The 22,891-nt window shown below is 31.0% G+C and overlaps 1 protein-coding gene across 1 annotated transcript; it reads right to left on the reverse strand.

The window, feature by feature from the left end:
• Positions 1-6,530: 6,530 nt before the first annotated feature.
• LOC107436319 (WD repeat-containing protein 86) lies at positions 6,531-20,817 on the reverse strand. Its single transcript, XM_043052664.2, has 6 exons — positions 20,241-20,817; positions 17,509-17,661; positions 16,145-16,309; positions 13,544-13,679; positions 11,754-11,857; positions 6,531-7,696 (listed from the first exon to the last, which is right to left on the reverse strand). The coding sequence occupies exons 1-6, from the start codon at positions 20,700-20,702 to the stop codon at positions 7,571-7,573; spliced, it is 1,146 nt and encodes a 381-aa protein (XP_042908598.1). The 5' UTR covers positions 20,703-20,817; the 3' UTR covers positions 6,531-7,570.
• Positions 20,818-22,891: the final 2,074 nt, after the last annotated feature.

Here is a 22,891-nt window from a genome sequence, read left to right on the forward strand (position 1 = left end):
TCTTATATATATATAGTTTTGGCATTTTTTAATCATGAAAAACAGCTTAAAAATCTGTTAGATTATCGGAATTATATTTGTACTAAAATATAAAATCCAAAAAAGTAGTTAGAATTTTTTTTCCATTCAGATTTAAAAATTTATAAACAATTGCTTTTGTATATGAAGAAGAAGTTTTAATGATCCATTACTTGCTTTTCTTAGATCTAAATAACTGCACATTTTCAAAATTTTTTGTTTGGAATTGTGCCGTGTTTGAAAGATTTTTATCATTAACGCAGAAAAAGACGCAGGTGTATCATGCTGTATTTCCTAACCATACATTATTAAAATGCTAAATATAATATTTTTGACTTATTTTTACCTAAATTAATACAAAGGAAATGAAAGAAATAGGAAAAATATGCTGAATAAAAATTATGAGTCAAAGGATTAACTTAGAAAAATCATAAATTCGATAGCCTTACTAAAAAAAGAAAGATCCAATTTTCTTTTTTAAAGTTGCCTGACATGTTTTCTAAAAAATTATTTTTTTAATTAATTATTAATGAATTTAATTAACTATTAATTTATTATTTAAAACATTAACAACTTCCAGTTAACCGATATTCATTTCTAACTATAGTTCATGGTTTTTAAGTACTTGTATTCGATGTAAACACATGACGCAATTGTGCGTAACATGGATCAGAAGAATAGAGATCATCATTAGTTTTCTTTATTTACTTATTTTTCATTGGATGACTGATTCGTTCTTTGTTCCGGAAGTTTTTTTTCTCAACCATGATAATCTCATTGTAAATAAAATGAATGCTGCAGCATTAAGAAACATATCCGACATCAAAATTTGTTTAACTTTTCCTCTAACTCTTTTAAACTATTTGAATTATTTTAATTTCCTGTTTTTGAAAGATGAAGAAAAAATATCAAAGAAATGAATGAGATTAAAATGTCACGATTAAGAATTTTATAAAACGGCGACTAATATTACTAGGAAAATAAGATTAAATTCCGTGAACTTCCTAAAAAGAAGTAATTTTTTCCAAAAAAAAAAAAATAATTTATAAATTATTGAGTAGAATAAATGTTTTCTATAGAATTTTAAAATAAATAACCTGATAAGTTTTACATTTTAATGTGATATTCGCTAACTTCGTCAAACGGGTAGTAGAAGGAATTCGGATAGAAAATTTATTAGAACAAAAATAACCCATTTTTAGAAAAACTCTAAACTATTAAAAATACTCAAAAGTGTAAAAGAAAAGAAGAAAAAAAAGAGAGTGCCCAACAATAAAAATAAAATACTCTAAGACAGTGTTCCCCAACCTTTTTATCACCGCTGACCTGTCAACGTTTGATAATTTTACCACGGCCCGCTGGGGAGGGATGTTGATTGTTTATATTTCAGATTATTTTGTATTATTAATTTAATTTAATTGTATTTAACATGCCTTTAAAATAAAATACAGTTGTACCAAAAAATAAGTATAAAGTGATTTAACATTTTTACTTACTAGAACGTTAAATCAATGAGAACCCTGAGCTTGTTTCTTTGCAATGAGACGGTTCCATCTGGGGGTAATCGGAGACAATGATACATTACAAACATTAAAAAATTTATGTCACTACCTTCGGGGGCTCTTTTTTTAAATAAATAAAATTTTAATGGAACACAGATATTTTTAAATTGGGGTATAAACCTAGGAATTTAAATTCAGTTTCAATGAAATGGGCGGCTCTAAGAAGCAATTTCTCTAAAGTAAATAAATAAATAAAAACAAATGGAAAAAAAAACATTCCTGAAAACAAACAAGAAATAAAAAAAAAAATTAAAACTTCTTTATCTCTCTTTTCTACATCCCAAATTTTCCAAACCCTAAATAAAAACTTCCTTTTTTCAAAGTAATTGTCATCAAAATACGGATTTTATCTTTATGATAATTTTAAAGTAATTTTTAAGCGGAATTATTTTCAGAGCTATTTCAGAAATTACTGCTAAAAGGTATATAAAGTCATTAATTTATTGATGAAAAATTTTTTTGTTGTAGTGAATAAAATTGTTTCTCTTCCCGATTAAAAAAAATCAAAAACATTTGCTTTGATACACACATGATCAAAAATTGTCAATTAGTTTGTTTAATAAGGAAGAAATACCTGTAAAATGCTTTGATTCTATTTTGATGTATTTTTCAACGTACAATCAGCTGATTTTTATATGGATTGTAAATAGATGCTAATAGTGAGGAAAATAAATTTTACTGGTTATCGTTAAGCCATACTTCGTGATACCGTTTTTATCTAGTTTGAACTGTTTTATGAGCAAAATACAAATATAAGCGTTGAGCGTAAATTTTTGTTGTTGATCATTTTCTTTAAAAAAATTGCAAACAAAATAGGATGTAATAAAATTGCAATATTTAGCAACAGAATAATGAAATGTAAAATGGAATTAAGTCATTTTCCGTCTTCCGCAAGCACAAAGTGAAAAAAAAAACTCTTGTATCATGTTGAAGAATCGCTTTCTCTTATTTTGGTTTTGTTGGAAGTTTATTTTGGCAAGTTTGCAGGTCTCTCACTTTAATTTGTAACCGGTATCTGAGCACATACCCTTTTACCCCTAATTGCAGCATAGGGCTTCTACTATCCATCTCATTCTATTTGTGGGTAGATATTTTGCCTCTCTCCATGTCTTTCCTATTGTTTTCAATTCCTTTACATTCGTCCTGCGCCAAATAATTTTAGGTCTTCCCATTTCTCTATTGCCCTGAAGGTTCCAATCAAAAGCTTGTTTTACTTTAAATTTTTTAGGTTTACGTAGAAAATGTAGTGTTTGAACAGCTGACCAGTTTAAGGTTTACGACTATCAATGCTCATCTCCGTTGCCTCATAGTTTTGAAACCAATCCAGAAGACTAGAAATCTCTTAGATCAAGCATTTAGACAAACTATCCTTCCAAACTCCTATCCTTTACATGGGGAGGAAAATCACGAAAACATTCCCTGTTTAACTCTAACGCAAGTGTATTCTAACCTCCAACCCATGATCTTTCTACCACTGAGCATATTTTTAGATCAGCACTGTGGGCGGTGCCATCACTGGTATTCGAACATGGGTCATCTTATCAGGGGGCAAGTGATCATATCTGAGCCACTGCAGCTCCCAATGCATCTTATTGACTTTATGAATAAATAAAAGTTGTAATACTTTATTTACGTAGCCCTAGAGCTGCACAATGGGCTATTGGCAATTGTATCGGAACCATCCCTGAGGATGATTCGAATATATGCCATCACAATTTTGATCGTCTGCTTGAGGGGTCCCCGCTTTGACAGCCTGACGACCTGCGCCCAAAATCGAGCACTTCATGATGAAACAGTTACACGAGGACAAATACTACTTACCCACAGCTCACTGGCTGCTGGTGACGTTTGATTTTGGTGTTCTACTGGGAATCGTGTCTTTACGATCAGCCCACTGCAAGATCTTTGATGAATAAGCATTAATTTGCAGGTTAAAATTGTCCCGCAGTGGACTGATCGTTAAGACACGGTTCCCAGCAGATCACCGAAGTCACGCATCACTGGCTGCGGTCAGTGTGCGGGTGGGTGACCACTTGGATTAGTTTGCGTAGGGACCGAGGTTGGGCGGTATGGGTCCTCGTTAAACTGTTCTACCGTTAAGTGTTCGACTTCGCGTGCAGGTCATCGGGCTACGGAGGCAGGGGTGCCATCCCCTCTACAGAGAATCAAAATTGTGATAGCACGTCTTTGGATCATCCTCAGGGATGTTTCCCAGACCGTCGGCAATAGTCCATTGAGCAGATCTAGTGTGACGTAAATGAACAACAGCAGGTTAAAATTAGAAAAAATGTAGCAAAATTTTCTGGAACATTTATAGATGACAAGTGAAAAAAAAATTGAAAAAGTAAAAGTAAACTACTTATGTATCTTACTAATGAACAGTATTGTATACACTAGATATTGTTAGTAAAGTTCTTTATGCATTTTTCTTTAGAGAAGAACGAAGCTTTGTCTTCCTGATTTTTTTACTCCATATATTTCGAAGCTTTGGGGTTAAAAGGTCTAGGAGTAATGTTCTCTTTTCTTAACTTAGCACTCCCATCACATCATTCGTTTCGAATCTTGTACTTGAGAAATGACTTCCAATGATTTTATGGACAACTCCAGCATGTTATGTTTTAGGATAAATTAGTATCAAGTTTTTTCTCTAATCTGTAACATGCTGTTAGTTTATAGTTATTAGTATTCCAAATGTTTCAGAAGGGTCAATTGAAAACAAGCACTTGGTTCACTATTTGTGCTATCTATTTGTTTTAAATACATCTTGTGTTTCATTTGTAGCTGTCTCATCAGAGAGGGGGGTAATCGATTTTGTTACGTGAAATAATAATTTATTTTCTTCAGACTTCTTTGAAAGATTAATAGTTTCATGTTTCAGTGATATGCTTCCGGCTGTTTATTTTTGTCTACTTAGATCACAGATACTTTCTCCATTTATTAATGGCCAATACAATAGAAAAAAGTAACTTGGCATTGATCAATTTTACGAAATCATGCACTAGAGAGTAAGACTTACACAGAACACCACTTATTAAGCTAAAAATGTCCAAATTATTGTTATTCGTTTGCCCGTCCATGGAAATTTACATTATTAGATTAGAAAACATCAAAATTAAGATTAACTATATTCAGTATTATTTAGCATAATGTTATTATTCGAGGTCAACCCTATTCGATAGTTGAAAATCGCCATAATTAACGATTTCTGCTTCTATTAATTCTTTTCATTGGGCTGCAAGAAACCTATTTTCCTATAAGTACCTACAGTCGGTATCTTGATAGTAATATTAGTATACTTAATACATATTGAAAAACACCAATTGATGTAACAAAAGTAGTATCTATTACGTAAATTAATTCAGTATCTCTGGCGTCTATAACAGTATGGTAATTTTCTACGGTTTCCATGTTCTATTAAGTACCTTTTCTCCCTTAATAAAGCTTTTTAACACAAAACTTGTTTTTTATTTAAATTTTTATCTATTACCGAAATTAATTCGTTGTTGTTTTCGAAAATAATATTCGATATGTATCTTGATTAATATTCATCGCAATATAATTAACACGTTCGATAAGTATAGTTATCCATAATATGCACGAAATTATCATCTGAGGTATTCATCCTTGTCAATTTTTATCGTATATTCAATATTTATTGTATGTAAATAATATCTGTTAAATATTGAAATATAGATATATAAGAAAACATCGATCTTGTACAATATGGCATTCAAGTCTTATTGAAGTTAATCATGAAGTTAATCATTATAATTATACAAATTTTAGTGCATGTATAAAGGTTATCTAAATGATTCAAATTTTAAAATTGGCTTAAATATTAATTAAATAGCGATCTGAAAAAAAAATAATGATAAGGACTACCAGAATATGGTAAAGTTTACCGAGTTTCTGGCTCAATGAGAATGTCAAAAAGTCAGTCATTTTCGCCGAAGAGCTTTGGTAATGGTTTTAGTAAAATTAACAATAAAATATTGTTTCAATATATGTGATAAATGAGGTAAAATTTGATAATTACATCATCATACCATAGAGCATAGTAAAAAAACTATTTATTCGGTTAAATTTACTTTTTGGTATTGTATTTTCTACTGAATGTGGGGCATGATTTTGAAAATTAGAAATTTCGCTAAACCATTACTATAAAGACGGAAAAATTACGAAATGAATGGTTTAAATACCGGATATTTTGGCTTTATTAACCAGAACTATGTTTTCTTTTTCTTCTTTTAACTAGAATGTGAACGTGCGAGTGACGTTGCGTGGGTATCACGATCCTGACTGATTGTTGAAACATGGCATTTGCTTACGTTAGCAACTGTTTTTTTCCATTCTATTTCAAGTAAGCCAAGCCCGCCAAGTATCCATTCTCTTAAGGGACACGTTCTATATTCTTTTACAAAGATTTAAATTATTTTAGTATATTTTTCTAACTTAACACAAAGATAGGCACGGATCCAGGTAGAACATAAAGTAACTACGCACCAAAGTTGCTAGGTACATAAAACAAAAATGTATCATGGTTGCAATAAAATACAAAAGTAATAAACCTAAGTTAAGAAAAAGACGTAGACGAGAAACAATTATATTTCATCAAATTCGATGTGTGATATGGCGCAGTATTTAATTAACTTCACTTTAAATAATTTTCTTACGCATATGGAGAAACTTAGTTCAATTTTAACACGTCATTTTGCTTATAAGCGATCAGTTCGCGCTGCCGTGGATATCCGCTGATGTGGGTATCCGTGATCTTCTTCTCCTAGGAGTGCAAGTACCCAATCGTCATTACTATTCAGTAAGATGATTTTACCAGAAATTTTATCTTTCTGCAATTTTTAATGTTTTTTAATGTAAGAAATTGTTATGTGGATCGTAGTTGGATTATTCATAATTAAAATAAGCTTGAAATTAAGATTTTTTACATGCATATGCATTTGGTCTATTTTATTATTTATTCACAGAACATCTATTTACACACCCTTGAAAAAGAAAACATATATACATATTTATATATTGTACTAAAATGCATCATTTTACTTGTTTTCATTTACATGTAAAACGGAAAAAATTTGAATCAAAATGGCTTTTCTCAAGAAATGATGTGGTATAACAAAAACTATTGCACGTTTAACACTTTTTAGAAATAAAGACTTTTATTTTACCACTCTTTGATGAGGTGAGAAAATCAATTCGCAAAATCTTTCCAAATAAAAAATATTAGCACTCATTGTATTAATGCATCGGCTGCATTTGAAGTAACTCGCAACTGCATAGGGCAGCGGTTCTCAAAAAGTGTTCCGCTGAAACTTAGGGTTCCGTGTAAGGGTTACAGGGGTTTCGAGAGCTAGGACATTTTTTAAATACGATTTTTGATTTATATCGACTTTTATTAATACGAATTTTAAATTGTGTTGGTTTTTGACCTATATTCAATCACTATTTATTTAATATTTTGGTTAGTTTTACGAAATTGTACTAACAAAATGTTAGTGAAAAATATAGTAATATTAAAAAAAAAAAATCACTAATTTTACCAATATTTTTCATATAATTTTTTCATTCAAAATGAAGTTACCTAATTTATCAACAAATAAATTTGTGTCTCTAATAACCCTTCTCAATGTTTATAACAGTTCTTTTTCATTTTCATTTAAACGAAAACAATAACTTTGTTTGTGTCCTTTATTTTCAGGTCACTTAGGCCATCACACGTATGGAAAAATAAAAGTCTTTCTTTCTTCGGAAAAAAAAAACATTATACAAGGTGTTCTGCAATCACCACTCTTGGTAACTTGGTTTTGATATTTCCAGTCTTTTCTTTGTTCAGTCGTTCTTAATTCCTCGTTTAAATTTTGATTTGCACCAACTAATGTGCGCAATTCCTTGCATTCTTTTTTGGCAACGAGTCTAAAAATATATATCAAGGGCGGTTACGACAGAACACCCTCAATTTAATGCAATTTATGCTATCATGGAGATGGTGGAATTTCAAGGGCAACTTCATCTGAGGATATATCTTCATCCAAAATTCCAGTAGTGTCCCATACCCTCAGAGTTCCATCCACTGACACTGTATAAAGTTTATCGTATACAACCTGGAAAAAATAAAATCAGAAAATAGAAGTTGTTTGGACGCATGCAAATAACTTTATTGTTACATAAAAATCAATCGAAACATGGAATTCGGCATCTGCAATATATCTTGTGTCCTTAAATAGACCGATGATTTGAAAAATGAGTTAAAGAAAAAAAAAGGGAAGGAAATTTAAATGCAACGGCTTGTTGAGTTCTGCTTAAGAAACTGTAAAATCTTTTCTTAGAAACTTTTAAAACTATTTTTAATGTTCGTTCATGGTCAGTGCTGCCTGATTGAGAAATATAATTTAATATTCAGATCATTCTGAATGAAATATTTGTATTGGTGTCCATAAATTTTGTCCACAGAATGCAATTGTTTTTGCAAGTCATTTTGAAAACATTGCTTCGTAGTTTTTTCTCAGTCAGCAGCGGCATTTGTTGACGAGTTTCATAACAGTTTTAAAATTTCGATGGAAAATAATCTAGTTTCCTAAACAGAATGTAATAAACAGTACAGTTCTATCTTCTTTTGATTTTCTTTAAACGATTTTTTAAACCATTGGTCAGTTTTGGGACTCACTGTAATTTGAAAATTACCAAATTCAGTATTTCATTTTTTTTTATATAAGTAATAATTTACCATTTTAGCAACTAGTATAAATTATGTATAAATTATGTGGTTGTCCCTACATTGATTTTGCCACTGAAGTGATTAAAATGTTTTAAAACGATGACTGGTTTGATAATTTTAAATTATTTTTAAAATAGTTACGACGAGTTAATAATGCGGAATAATTTATTTAAAATTATTTTTTAATAAAGAGTTTAAAAGCAATTCCATATTATTTTCTCAAAGAAATTTTGATCGTTCTTTTTAAATTTTAAATACTTTTAAAATGGAAATTGATGAAATAATGATCAAAGAGGCAATAATACTTCATGAAATGCTTTACCAAAGAAAATGAAATTAATGGACATTTGAGAAGAATATTGACATTTTCATCCTTATATTGCGACCGAATATTTCTTTGATGAATAGCTAAGAAACATCGAGAGAGCAATTGTGTGGAGGTGTCTTACAATAATAAGTTTAATGAAAACAAATCTAAATGCAAAGAGGAAGGAAGGAAACAAGTGATGATAAAGAGGTGAAGTAAGAGTGTAAAAGGAGACTATGACCGGAGGGAACCACGATTATATAAAAGGTTACTCCGTTTCATACACGTGTAACCCACAGTAGATTTAAAAACATCAGGAGAACAACAAATGAAAAGATGCTTTCAGTTTGGAAAGGACATTATATAATTCTCATCACTTGCTTTATAATTTCAGACAAAATGCTTTTTAAATGAGACTTAAAAAATAGTGTGGATGTCGATTATCTGACTAAGTTTTTTTCTTCTTTTAAAGGCAAACACTGAACGTTCTTGCCTCGGAAAACGTTAGACCTCGGAAAACGTCTTGAAACGCCTCTGAAGATGACGGAATTATTGCTCAATTAATGTTACACAGCGGGTAACGTCATGAAGACGATAAACATTATACACTGCCACAGATTCCCGTTAATAGAGTGGGCCACATTCACTCAAAAGAGAGAAAATCCACGCCCTGAGCGGGATTCGAACCCGCTTCGTAGTCATTCACGATGACCGCTCGGCCACGGCCACGGGGCGGCATCTGTCCTAACATACAACACCGACATACAATAAGGCGGTAATGATGCTTACATATGTTGCTCATATGTCACTTACATGTGTCAAACCACGTAAAATTTTATTTTCGTGTACGCAGCACAGTTATATGAACGCGTTGTTTTTGAGGCTAAATTTATTTTCACTTTTTAATGCACTGATATTTAGCTTCCTATTTCATTTTTAGTCAAAAAAAAGTGGCGATCGAGAATAAGCTGACCAAACGTGCCATGCAATATCGCCTAAAATAAACAAGGTAGTTTACTGATGTCGCCTTGTGTATGCAACACGCAAAGTTTTCTTGTACCTAATTCATTTTATATTTTCCAATGTGTAAATTTTAAGCGACAGTGTGGAGGAGAATTATATGATTAAGAAGACGCTCTATACCACGGGAGAAACTCTGTTTCACCTCCATAGCTAATTTAAAACGTAAAGAGTGGAAAAAAGTGAGTTTAGAAAAACCTAGAATAGGCCATGACGTTTCAATTGCTGAAAAAGAAATCATCAAAATATCAAAATGCAAACAATCTGGTGGAGGAGACCTTCCCCGTTGCGTAATCCCGTCTCATTTGTGTTCATTTGGATATTTTGAAAATTTCTTTGCAATGTTTGAAACTTCATCGCTTACTCTAGGTTTGCCAGAGCTCATTTTTCCAATACTTTAAATTTAAAATTCCCAGAATCGCTTGGAACTTTATACGAGGGCACAGATTTATGAATATATTATTTAATTTATTTTTAAATTTAAATTTAAAAAAAATAGGATGGATGAGAAATAGCTTGTCACGCAGTAACGTCTAAAATAAATGAGCTAACTAAATAACGCTTCGTGTATTTGTAACAACATTATGGGAAATTTCATGTGCCTACAATTCCACGAAAATGTTATGCTTCATTTATTTTCCATTATTCATGCGACTCCGCATGATATTTTTATTTATTGCTTAATAATTATCTAGCGTTGCTTCACGGTTTTCAAACAAATGTACATATATGTTATTTATGGTTTTCCTGTTGTTGTACACATATTATTTAACATTTCAAATGTAAAAATAATACTTTTTGTTTTGTTGTAAGACTCAAGAGACAACTTAATTTTATGTTTTGTAAGAGTTTTTTCGTGTTTCAGTTGATCAGATAATGCTTAATTATCATTTAGATTATCATGACGATATCATGAGTCTCTTAAGTTCTATATAACTTGATTAAGTGAGTTTTCAACATCATAAAATGCAGTAGTTTTTTTTTTAACTGCAGAGATTGTTCGATTTACAAAAGTCTTACTCACTGCTGTCAATTTTAAAATAAAAACACAAATGACGGATAATGCTTTGTATTAATAATGCATAAGAAAACATGCAAAGGAATACTTTGCAGTTCTACATTGGGATGCAATCAGTTATAGCTTCATAGATGCTTCCTCACACACACTCATATGTTGTTCGTTATAAATAATGTTTTCATTTGTATATCGTAAATTTTCAGAAGTGATTAAAGTAATTTATATCAAGTTACTGAATCATTTACAAAAAATGTAAAAATAATTAAACAAAAATTTAAGTTTCTATCTTTTTCAAAAATGTAGAACACAATTATTAGTCTCAAACTAAAACTTCAGTAAATAAAGAACAAAAACAATATCGAAACCTGACACATCACTTCTAAAGAAGACGGCACTGAAAGCATCAAAATCTATTTGACTACCAAAGGAAACAAAGTCGAGTTGAAAGATGATTGTTACAGTTTGTCTCTTGAAAGGACTCCCCTAGACACAGACTCTAAATCCGTGTGTTGCTATGGAAATACGCAATACTGCATTTCAAAGAGGATGGATTCTCTCTCCGCTGATTCCTTTTCGCTCGCGAATCCGAGTTATAACGCGACTTAAATATTGACCTGACATCCCTAGATGAAATAGTTAACCCTCGATACCAAACTCAGCGCCACTGCTCCATTCGAATGGCGAGAGAGGTTCTTTCTATAGACAGATTATAGAAACACCGTTAAGTTGTATAGGGAAACCAAACTGGCTTTAATGTTTTCCTACCGCTTAGCGATTTAAGAGATTTTAATAGCGTTGGTCTTTTTTGCCGCTTAAATATTAATTTAAGATCCCTAATGTGCATATTTTTACAGCGTCATTATTGGGAAAGAATCTAAAAAGATATACAAAGGGCGGTGATTGTGGAGCACCTTATATATAGTAGCATAACGTGTAATTCGAACTTGAATTTTTAATTTGGGTTTCCATCTGGCTATTTAAAACAAATGATATGACTAGACAGTTATGTCAGTGCAACTGAAGTACTAATTGGATTTTACAAAACTGAATAAAAAGGGATAAAAATGTATTCTAATGGATAAAAAGTAAAATGTTTACCTCAACTTGAACGACTGCTTTTGTGTGTCCTTTAAATACCCGTTTACATTCTCCAGTTTTTGCTTTGAACATCCTGCTATAAGTGTCCGCACACCCAGTGTATACTGAAAATTATAAGAACAAACTACAACGATCTTATATCTATAAAATTAATTAAATAAAAATTAATAAAAATTGAAATTTATTACTGTAATTTTATATTGTTACACTACTGGATGAGCTTTGTATAATTAGGTCTGTTTGAAACGTGGTGGCTCAGGGGATAGATCTTTTGCCTCCGATTGAGGTGACCCAGGTTCGAATCCCAGTAATAGCCAGTCGATACGATTTCTGCACCCTGCTCGCACCGATCACAGTGCTGACGTAAAATGTATTCAGTGGTTGACGAATCATGGGTTGGAGTTCCTTTGTTTTCAGGCTAACTGTAGGAGGTTTCCGGGGTTTTTCTCTCCATGTAACGCAAATGCTGGTTAGTTCCATCAAAAAGTCCTCCACGAAGGCAAATTTCTTCCAATACTGGATCCCGGAGTTCCATTGTCTTCTGGATTGGGCTCAAAATTACAGGGTTGCGGAATTGAATATTGGTAGTCGTAAACTCAAAATTGGGTCCGCGACGTTTATAAAATTACAAAATTAAGTCTGTTTTTCAACAATTTATTTGTTTATAATTTTTAGTAAGCTAACATAATTACCGCGAATTTATTAAGTGAAAGTACGCTTACATCCAAGATAACTAAATTTAAAACAGTCTTACTAAGCAGCTAAATGAAGAAGAAAATATAGAAGACGCTTCAATGCACAAGGCAATTGATAGTTCTTATGATAAAAAGGATTCTTTAAAAANTTCAGTTATACGCGTAACTCAACTTAAAGTAACATCAGTGTGACTTCTGTTGTTGCAGATTAGATGACAAATAACTTATATTAGGGTTATAAGATGTTAGTTAATTTTTTTTTGCTAGTTATTTATTGTTCGCTTGTTTTTTCGTGGTTATTAATTGCTTTCTTGGCATTAATTGTTCTTTTTTTGTGAATTTTAATTGAATTGTTAATATGCTTCATAGTAAACTTTGTGATCAGTGGCGTGCCCAAAATATTGTATCGCGTGCCGTAAGTGGCACGCGTGCCACTGGTTCGCCATCCCTGCACTAGGGTAATAGAATTTATCAAACTCGTGGCTATACTACGCCCTTTTTAACCTTATACTATTAATATTTGTGGAAGCAAGAAACCTTCAAATACGGCTGTGAACGTTGCAGATTATTACAGCATATGCAGATTGTTTTTCATCTGTTTTCTTTTCATTTTAAAAATGCGAGTAAACAAATGGAGGAGATCAAACTATTTTTAAAAAAACTTTTTAATAAATTATAATTGAAAAATTTTGCTGCAAGTAAATTTTTACGTTACTACGCACTATTTACACAATAGCTATACTAAAATTTATGTTAGTAAAACTATGCGTTAGAAAATGTTACAAGACTGAAAATTTTTCTTTTCTTTATCTTTTTTTTTTAAAAAAAAAGACATTTTCAAAAAGGGTCCAAGTCTCTCTCCAATCATTTGATTCAGAAATTAAAGAATTATAAAATTATTCAGTAAATTATTTTTTATTTTATTAAAGTTGGATATAATTAGGGTTCTCTAATTCAGATAACAATTGCGTAAATTTAAAAAAATAATTAAATTATTTCTTATAGAAAATTTAATTATGGAACTCAGAACTTTCATATTTTTTAACATTGTGGGAAAATGATCTAAAATAAATAAATTTAAAAAATTCTACTCACTGTAACCGTCTAAATATTTTATGCAGGTTACGCTATGAGTGTGATCCCTGTATATCTTGATGCACTCCCCAAATTCCATAATCCAAGCACGAGCTGTTTTATCTGTGCTACAAGAATATAGCATTTTGTTATGACCCTGCAAAATATTGAAGTAAAAAATGATTATTCTTGGAATGAAGAAAATCACTCTTGAACCTTTTAGTTTCACTTATGGATTTGGCAAAAAAGAGAAAAACAAACATTAAATAACAAACTACTGAAAATAATTATTGGCATATATTAAGATAAACGACTTCTCAGTAGTTATTGAGATATTTTTTTCTTTTATTTTTATTTTTTAATGGCGGGCTCTTGGGCATTGTCCCATTGGCCACAGAAATGCCAGAACTGCTACTCTCTTCTCGTTACCCAGTGGGCACCTGTGGCAAAGCCACGGCGGTGGAGCAGCGTCGCCCACGTCACACAACCACAAACCCGTTTATAGGGCGGGTCACATTCACACAAAGGAGAAAGGACATAGAATAAAAAGAGGGAGAAATAAACATCCATGCCCTGAGCAGGATTCGAACCCGCGACCATCGGCTCCGCAGTCAGGCACGCTAACCACTCGGCCACCAGATCGGCATTTACCACCTGGCCGAGTGGGTAGCGTGTCTGACTGCGGCTTATTGAGATATAATAACCATTAACTTTATTTTCTTTTAATATTTCAAATCTCTATTTCTAATTTCTTTTAACTTTCGCACTTTTTTGAGGAAATGTTATGCTTTAAATTGCAAATTTTTCACTTATAATACTGCTTTAAAAGTAATTTATTTTTCATTACATTTGCAGATAACAATCTGATTTATATTTTATAATTTCTCTGTGACAAACTTATCAACTCAGTACACATTGAACATCAATATGAATAACTTTAAATAAAGTTTTACTCAAAAAATTAAATTTCATTTAACAATATTAGTTAAAATTGAAAATTTTACCAAACGATTTTGAAAATTTTTCAATAATATTAAAAAGGTGAAGCCAAACGATTTTTAAAAAAATAACATATTTCAACTTTAACTCATAGCTTTTCTACTTATATTACGAACTTGTTGACAAAAATTAAACGCATTTAAATTTACTGTGATTTTAATAATGAAATGCATCTAAAATACGGATCAGATGCATGCAAACAAACTTTATAAGCTCTAAACCACCGTAAGTACTAGACAATAAGGTTTTCCTTTATTTTATTTAAAAAAGGAATTTATTCACAGAATTGTATTTTATATTATTTTGTTTAAAAGTCGCAAGATCGACGATATTTCGATTTTTTGCTTTAAAATAATAATTTAATAAAACCTGCTGTTTTTACTGGGTATATTATAAACTTTAAAAAAAAGAATTTTTTTTTTCATGGAGCAGTAGATAATCTATCATGACACAGTTTCTACGAAATGATTTATCAAACATTTGAAAGGGATATTATGATTTCATTAAAAATGTTATTTTCAATCTAAATGTTTTGTTTCTTTAGAGATTGTTTTAAATAAATCTGTTTCATTAAATTCGAACATTTTGAAGAAACTACTGTCGATTTTAAGAAATAAAGTAATACGCTTATAGCGAATATTAAAAATGAAATTGCTATTGAATTACAAGCATACCTTCTGTAAAATATATTTATTTCGATGCCTGTTTTTATTTTTGAATCAATAAGATATGAGTAACTTGGGATGTATATTGCGTTTTATCTATAAACAGCTTGTAATTAAGTAAACCCGCAACAATGCAAGCAAGATGGCGATCATTTTTTTAGTTACAATTACTACGAATTGTTAAAAGCATGCAACCAATATACCAATATTAAAACTTTTGGTGAAGGGCAGTTAAAATCGATTATTCTGTCGAAATTATTTAAGTTAGTAGAAATGAATATTAAGTGTGCACTAATATACACCGAAGAGCCATTGCATTATGACCACCCTCCATCCATAACAATGGGCTCGCCCAAGTTTTCATGGTTTCTCGCCCAGGAACAATGTTTTCATGGGGCACAAAAGGACCCATAATCCTCATAGAACAATCCCTGACGTCTGTAAGCTACTTGAACATAGTTGAAGACCAGGTTTACCCATTCATGGCAACAGTTTTTCCAGCGGGGGAGGGTGTTTACCAACAGTATAATGCACCATGTCATAAGGGTCGAATCGTCATGGATTGGTTCGAGGAACATTCCAGTGACTTTCAAGTCATGTCTTGGCCACCAAATTCACCTGACCTTAATCCAATAGAGCATTTGTGGTCCTACTTGGAAAACCAAATTCGTGCTGCCACAATACCCCCTCGCAATAGGAGGGAATTGCAGGACCAGTTGGTGAGCGATTGGTACCAGATACCTCAGACTACCTATCAGCACCTTGTGGAATCAATGTTAGCAGTTTTGAGGGCTGAAGGTGGTCCTATATGTTATTAGCAGGGTGGTCATAATGTAATGGCTCTTCGGTGTATGATGGTATAAGGAACGGAATCTTTAAATGTGTATGAAATGTTTTATGTAATAAAAAAAAAGATTTTAGCAAACCGTGAAGTAATATAAATTTTAAAAACATTTACTATCATGCTTAATACTGCACTCTCATGTCCAGTCATTTGCCGTACGCAATCTCCTGTTGAAATATTCCAACAGATGATGGTACCTTCGCCCCCGCCACTGAACAAAAGTTTTCCTTCTGGATCTACAACCAGTGTGTTGACTGTTCCCTTGTGACCTTTCAGAACCTTTAATAATCATAATTATAATTATTACTCTGCAAATACCTGAAATCTAAATGTTTGTTACATAGTGATTAACAGAAAGATATATCACTCATGAGCTTCAATAGCGGCACAATTCAAAAAATCAAGTTTTGAGATAAGTGGGTTTAAAGTTTTCATTGCATTGCTAAGCAAAATGCATAAGAAATGCTTTCGTTGCCTAAACGACGATTCCTTCAAGTTGAATTATGAGTTGTGCAAGTATTGCTGCTGAAAAAATATGTATTTTTCTATTTACATCTGTTCTTAGTCCAAAACTCGTGTTTTTTTAGTTGTGCCACTATTGTAGCCCATGAGCTATATAACTGAATTACCTTTTTCTCGTTGCTAAGCTTGTTAAATGATAATTTGTACAATGTGATATTGCATTACACTTTATATACTTTTTAATACAAAATGAAAAGGCAGTTTCTTCTTAAATTTGAACAATAACGGACAGCAACTGCAACCGATTGAAAAAAAAAGTGATTTTTGTTGCCGTTTGCTTATGGATATTAAAATTTCTAACGTGTTTTAATTGTGATAAGAATGAAATTTTTTAAAAAATAATATTGTCAGTCATATCTTTAAACAAATAAATGAGAAAACCTATAGATTATGATTCCATTCAGATTATATGAAGCAGTGTAGTCTTAATAAAAGAATGGTAAATCACATAAAATTGCAAGATATAATGGAATAGTATAATCTAAATAGATCCCATGAAATAGATTTTAGATCATATCAATTAGTATAATCTGAAAGCAAGTATGATAGATCATATGAAGTCCAATTCAGATATGAAATAGTATGGTTTGTGTTCTAGTATTATAAATACCATGGATTATAATTCAAACAATATTAAATAGCATAATCTGAATGCAAATACAATTGAGATATGATATACAATTCAGACATTATGAAGTAGTATAACCTCAATGCGAATGGGATAAATCCCATGAATTAGAATTCATATTACATGATATATAATACCTATCGTATGAAATAGTATCAAAATATGAAACAGTGTTCAGATAATATGCAATAGTAACAAGAACACGTGATTAATATTTAAATTACCAACAATATTCAGATCACAGAAAAAAGCATTTAAAACGAGTTAAGTTTTATTCAAATCATATAAAATTTAGCTAAACCGCAGCTGTGAGCTATAATTTACTTACATGCAATGATTTTCCAATGTGAAACGACCATATCCGAATTGTTTTATCGGAGGAACCCGATATTAAAATATCTCTCTCAAGAATTGTTTTTCCATCTAATGGATTATTGTCATCAGGAATGAAAACTAGAGGATATACGGCTTTAGAATGACCCTGAAATGAATTAATTCTATTATTTCCAATTATCTGTTATGGGAAAACAAATTAAAAAGAATTTAAACTTTAAAGCATTTAAATATTAGAGATAAGAGATATTTTATAAAAAAATATTTGTTACTTTAATTTTAAAAAAATTAAAAAGTTCAATTCTCTGCATGATGAAAAATGTATTTTTCAGATTTTTTCATTATAAGTTTGGTTGAAGTTATAGTTTGGAAAACTTAATAACAAAATCATTAGATTACTTTCTGATTTACAATTTCATCTTATTTAAAACGATCTGATTAGCGTATTAAAAATTAGTTCATTTAAAATAAGTTGCAGTTGAAAATTTATCGTTAAAAAAAATTTGTTTGTTGGTTTTTAAAATTTCTAAAATTAAATTGCCAATATATTTCTTATTTCATTAAAAAAATTGTAGCGAATTAAATACATTCAAATAAATAAATAGTTATTAATAAATAAATACAAATAAGTAAATATAAACAAATAAATACATAAAAATAGCTATAAATAAATGAATATAAATAAATTAGCATAAAAAGTTATTAAGGAATTAAACTGTAATATATATGCTTACTTATTTGCTACTTATTTTTTTAATCAAGAGAATAATCAGCTTATAGTTTAATTAAACATGTGAATTATTATTAAAATACGAAGGTTATCAATAATTGATTCGAATGCTAGCCACAAACTAATTTAGTATGGAAGTATATTTTTGAAATACGAAAACAATGCACATAATCATTCCTGTTTTCTTACATTAGTTTTACAATTAAAAATAATTAAAACAAATTAATTAGAAAATATTCAACGTTTGTCTTATATTTTTTTTTCTCAATCACTGATTATTAGTCTTCTCACTCTAATGAATAATAGAATCTCTTAATAAATGAATAGTGTCATGAATTATATTTATCTTACAATTATATTATCTCGCAAACATTGCAGAAATGTTTCAAGCATTTCTGCAATGCATGAGAGAATTTTAAATGAGATTAGTGTTTGTATCGTGTTAGCAGCCATTTTTATTGATATTTTAGAAAGTAATTAAATCTTACAGAAATACGTACATTTGAAAGTTTTCTATAACATTTGTAATCGGTAGGTGGGAATAGTGTTCGGTCATCCCTCAAACATGACAATTTAATTTTCACTCAAAGCAAATTATTATTTCACAAACTTCTTTTTGCGATATATATTTATAGATTTTCTTTTTGAAAGAGATTTATCTTCATTTGTTATCTTGTACCTTTAAGAGCGTAAGTAAGCTGTGAAAGACAAAAACTATATGAAACTAGCAAATGTTTGAAGCATTTGTCAACTATCGCTATTTCACACTTAACACTGAACAATGTCAGTATTCAGCATGCACTAGTGAATGTTGAATTATTTTTTTTAAAATATAAATATCAATATTTATTACTCATATAGACAATATGAATATCATATTTTAGCCGTGCTGACATTGGAGATAAAATGAACTCCTCCCAATGGGGAGAACCCGCACCGGACACAGTTTTGACGCAAAATATCTTCAGCAGAACGATGATCAAAGGTTAGAATCTCCTTACCATCTGACAAACCGTGAGAGGATTTCCTCTCCATTTAACGCAAATGCGGGTTAGTTCCATCAAAAAGTCTCATTGAAAACTAATGTGTCCCAATGCTAGATTCAGGAGTTCCCTTTTCTTCTGGATTGGTTTCAAAATTACAAGGCTCAATAACATTTGAGCATTGATAGCCGTAAACTTAAAAATGGGCAGTCTGTTCAACGCTGGTTATAAAATAAAACGGCAATACATGACTGAGTAGTAAATGAGAAGTAATCAATACTCAGCACAAGTGCACGCTGAGTATCAGCATTTTTCAGCGTAAGTACGAAATAATATTATTTTACAAATATTTCGGGCATTAATAAGTGAATCGTTATTGTTTATTCTCTGTAGCATATATGTTGCTATTATGCTAATATATTCACTATATAACATATACACCGAAGAGCTATTACATTATGACCACCCTCCACCTATCTCGCCCAGGAACAATGTTTTCATGGGGCACATTAGGACCCATAATCCTCATAGAACAATCCCTGACGTCTGTAAGCTATTTGAACATAGTTGAAGACCAGGTTCACCCATTCATGGAAACAGTTTCTCCTGTGGAGGATGGTGTTTACCAACAGGATAATGCACCATGTCATAAGGATCGAATCGTCGAGGAACATTCTAGTGACTTTCAAGTCATGTCTTGGCCCCCAAATTCTCCTGACCTTAATCCAATAGAGCATTTGTGGTCCTACTTGGAAAACCAAATTCGTGCTGCCACGCTACCCCCTCGCAATGTGAGGGAATTGCAGGGCCAGTTGGTGAGCGCTTGGTACCAGATACCTCAAACTACCTACCAGCACCTTGTGGAATCAGTGCCACGGCGGGTGCTAGCAGTTTTGAGGGCTAAAGGTGGTCCTACATGTTATTAGCAGGGTGGTCATAATGTAATGGCTCTTCGGTGTAGATTGCTAAAAGTTATTACGTTAGTTTTAAATAATGCTATTGAATTTAACTTACTTCGAACGTTTTCAAACAAGTGTCGTTCACAGCAGAGTACTGATGAGTGTTCAATGTCCATGCCTTCACAGTATGGTCAATAGAGGATGAGAACATGAAATCTCCAGCAACTACGAGTCTATTCACTCTTTCCTTATGACCTTCGTATACGTAGAGACAGTCGTATGATGACATGCACCACTTTCTGACAGTGTAGTCATTGGAACCAGATAAAATGTACTTATTGTGGAATGCTAAACATGAAATGTAGTCCGTGTGTCCTTTCATGGTAGCTTTACTTTGAGTAGGCGTCGTATTTATGCGCCATAGGACAACACACTTGTCCTCACCACCTGTCGCCATGAGGTACTTGTCCTTTTGCATTATCATACAATTGACACCACCTTTGTGTCTGGTGAACTTTTCGAGTATGTAGCCTCTTGCAGCATTGGGATTAATGTCTTTTGAAGTGTCTAAGCCCATTATTTGAAAATATTGGTAATGGGAGGATAGTTATTACTAATTATTTAATTCTTAGTATCTGTTTGAATAATGCATTCAAGATTCGAAATAGCATAATTTTGTTTGTTTTTGTACCTTTTTTCGTACTAAAATTAATAGCATCTTAATTCGTATTTCTTGCATTTAAGCTAAAAATACTTCACTGTAAATTATTGTACGAGTTGCCAAATTTTTCTAATGCATTTTTTATGAAAATCTGGGTGACAACAATTTAAAAGAGATACGCATTCAATTTGTTAGCAGAGTTTCGTTCTTTGTTCAAAAATTATTTATTTATCAATTAAAAGGAAACGGAAATAGATCATTCACATTCTTGTTTCATTTTTTGGTTTAATATAAACATAATTTATGTCGAAAATAGAATTCTTTGTTTACCTGAATTTCACTTTTTGACTTATAAATCTTCAGTAAAAAATAATAAACGCATTGCTTATTTTAAAGAGAATTATAAAATTCCTTTTTTGAAAAGTCTTTAATGCATGACAATTTTTTCTTTCCTAAAGGAAAAAAAACAGAAAAATTACAATTTTCCTAAAATTTATGATTTAAATCAAAATAATATTTGATAAATACATGCAATACACTGTAAAAGATTCCGGATCAAATTATGGTGAAAAGTGCTGGCACTCTTGGTGCAGTATCCGCGAATTTCATTTTACCATAAAATCCACTTCACTCTAAAGTTTTATATCATATTTTTTACAGTAATATTTATTCAATTTTACTGACTGTGTAATTTTGCTTAAGGGAAGTCTGTAGGTCATATACCAATAATACTAAAACTGACTTTATTCGATGTACCTTTTCTCAGCATCTAAACAAGATTCAATTTTTTTTTCACAGAATATTTGTATATACATGTTTACACTATGATAACTGTCAGTACATATCTTTGGCAGAAATGTTTTTTAAAGAGTAAGAACTGAGAACTTTCAATTTTTAAAAAAAAGTTTCATTCCTTTTCGAGCAAAAATCTTCCAAAACTCAAAAAGTATTCCTGTTAAAACTAAAACATTATCACAGCATACAACTGATATAATCTCAAATATCCCACGAAATTTCAAAGCGATATCATAAGTAGTTTCTTAAGAAGGTATATTGAAAAAGATCAGTTTTAACATTATTGATATATGTCCTACAACTCCCTTTAAATATTTATGTAAAAATTATGGTATATATGATTTTTGCTCCTTAAAGTTTTACTGTGAAATTGAATTTTATACTAAAAAGTACTGTCACTCTGAGTGATGGTACTTTTTTCCGTAATTTTTTAGTGTATTTGTTATGAATGACCAATTTTAACTAAGGAAAACTATTAAAAAAACTGTGTTAGTATTTACTCGCATTAAATATTAGGCTTTTAAAGCTTAATAAAAAAAATTTCAAGATTATTTTACTTTCAATGGTATATTTTTCTGACGTTGAGCTTCGCAAAAAATAAAAACATTAGATATTCAGCAAAAACTAATAAATTATATAATTACACGAATTTACAAAATTTCGCCTTTTTCATTACACTTATTCTTAACATCGTAGAAAAATATAAACTGTTTTCCAAACTAAAAATTCGACATTTATTTTTAATGATAAAAGATCATTATCGAATAAATTTATCAAAATTTCCCCATCAACGATTTTAAAAAGGAAGATTTTGAAACTACTGAATTTGATTTGGTATGATTGATTTTAGCTAATTCAGAAGTACATAAAATAATTCTTACCTTAGACTGCTTCCTTTATACTCAAATGTTTACTATGAAATTGTGAAAGATTCTCTTACCTACATTTATTCATTTGTTTGTGAACGGAGAAGAGTTTATTTGCATATTTCTTAGTAACGTCTCTATAGTAACAGCCATGAAAGGTCAAACATGATTCTTTCCATTGCTATTTGGTAATAAAAAAAAGAGGACAGTTCTGTATCATCTGTATCATAGGAAAAAAAAGGTGTATATTTTTATTTTACAAGGGAAAAAACTGAAAATTTAAGGTCTATTCGTGCAACAATATGTGTTTTGTTTGCTCTTTGGAGAATTTAATAGATTGTGAACGATAACAATTTCACTATAAAAAATACAAATTACTAAGTTGGATTTTTTTGTCCTGTTACTATTTTCAAACGCATGCATAATTTAAACTTGTGTTTTTAA

The sequence above is a fragment of the Parasteatoda tepidariorum genome, chromosome 1 (genome assembly GCF_043381705.1).
Source record: "Parasteatoda tepidariorum isolate YZ-2023 chromosome 1, CAS_Ptep_4.0, whole genome shotgun sequence".
NCBI lineage: Eukaryota > Metazoa > Arthropoda > Arachnida > Araneae > Theridiidae > Parasteatoda > Parasteatoda tepidariorum.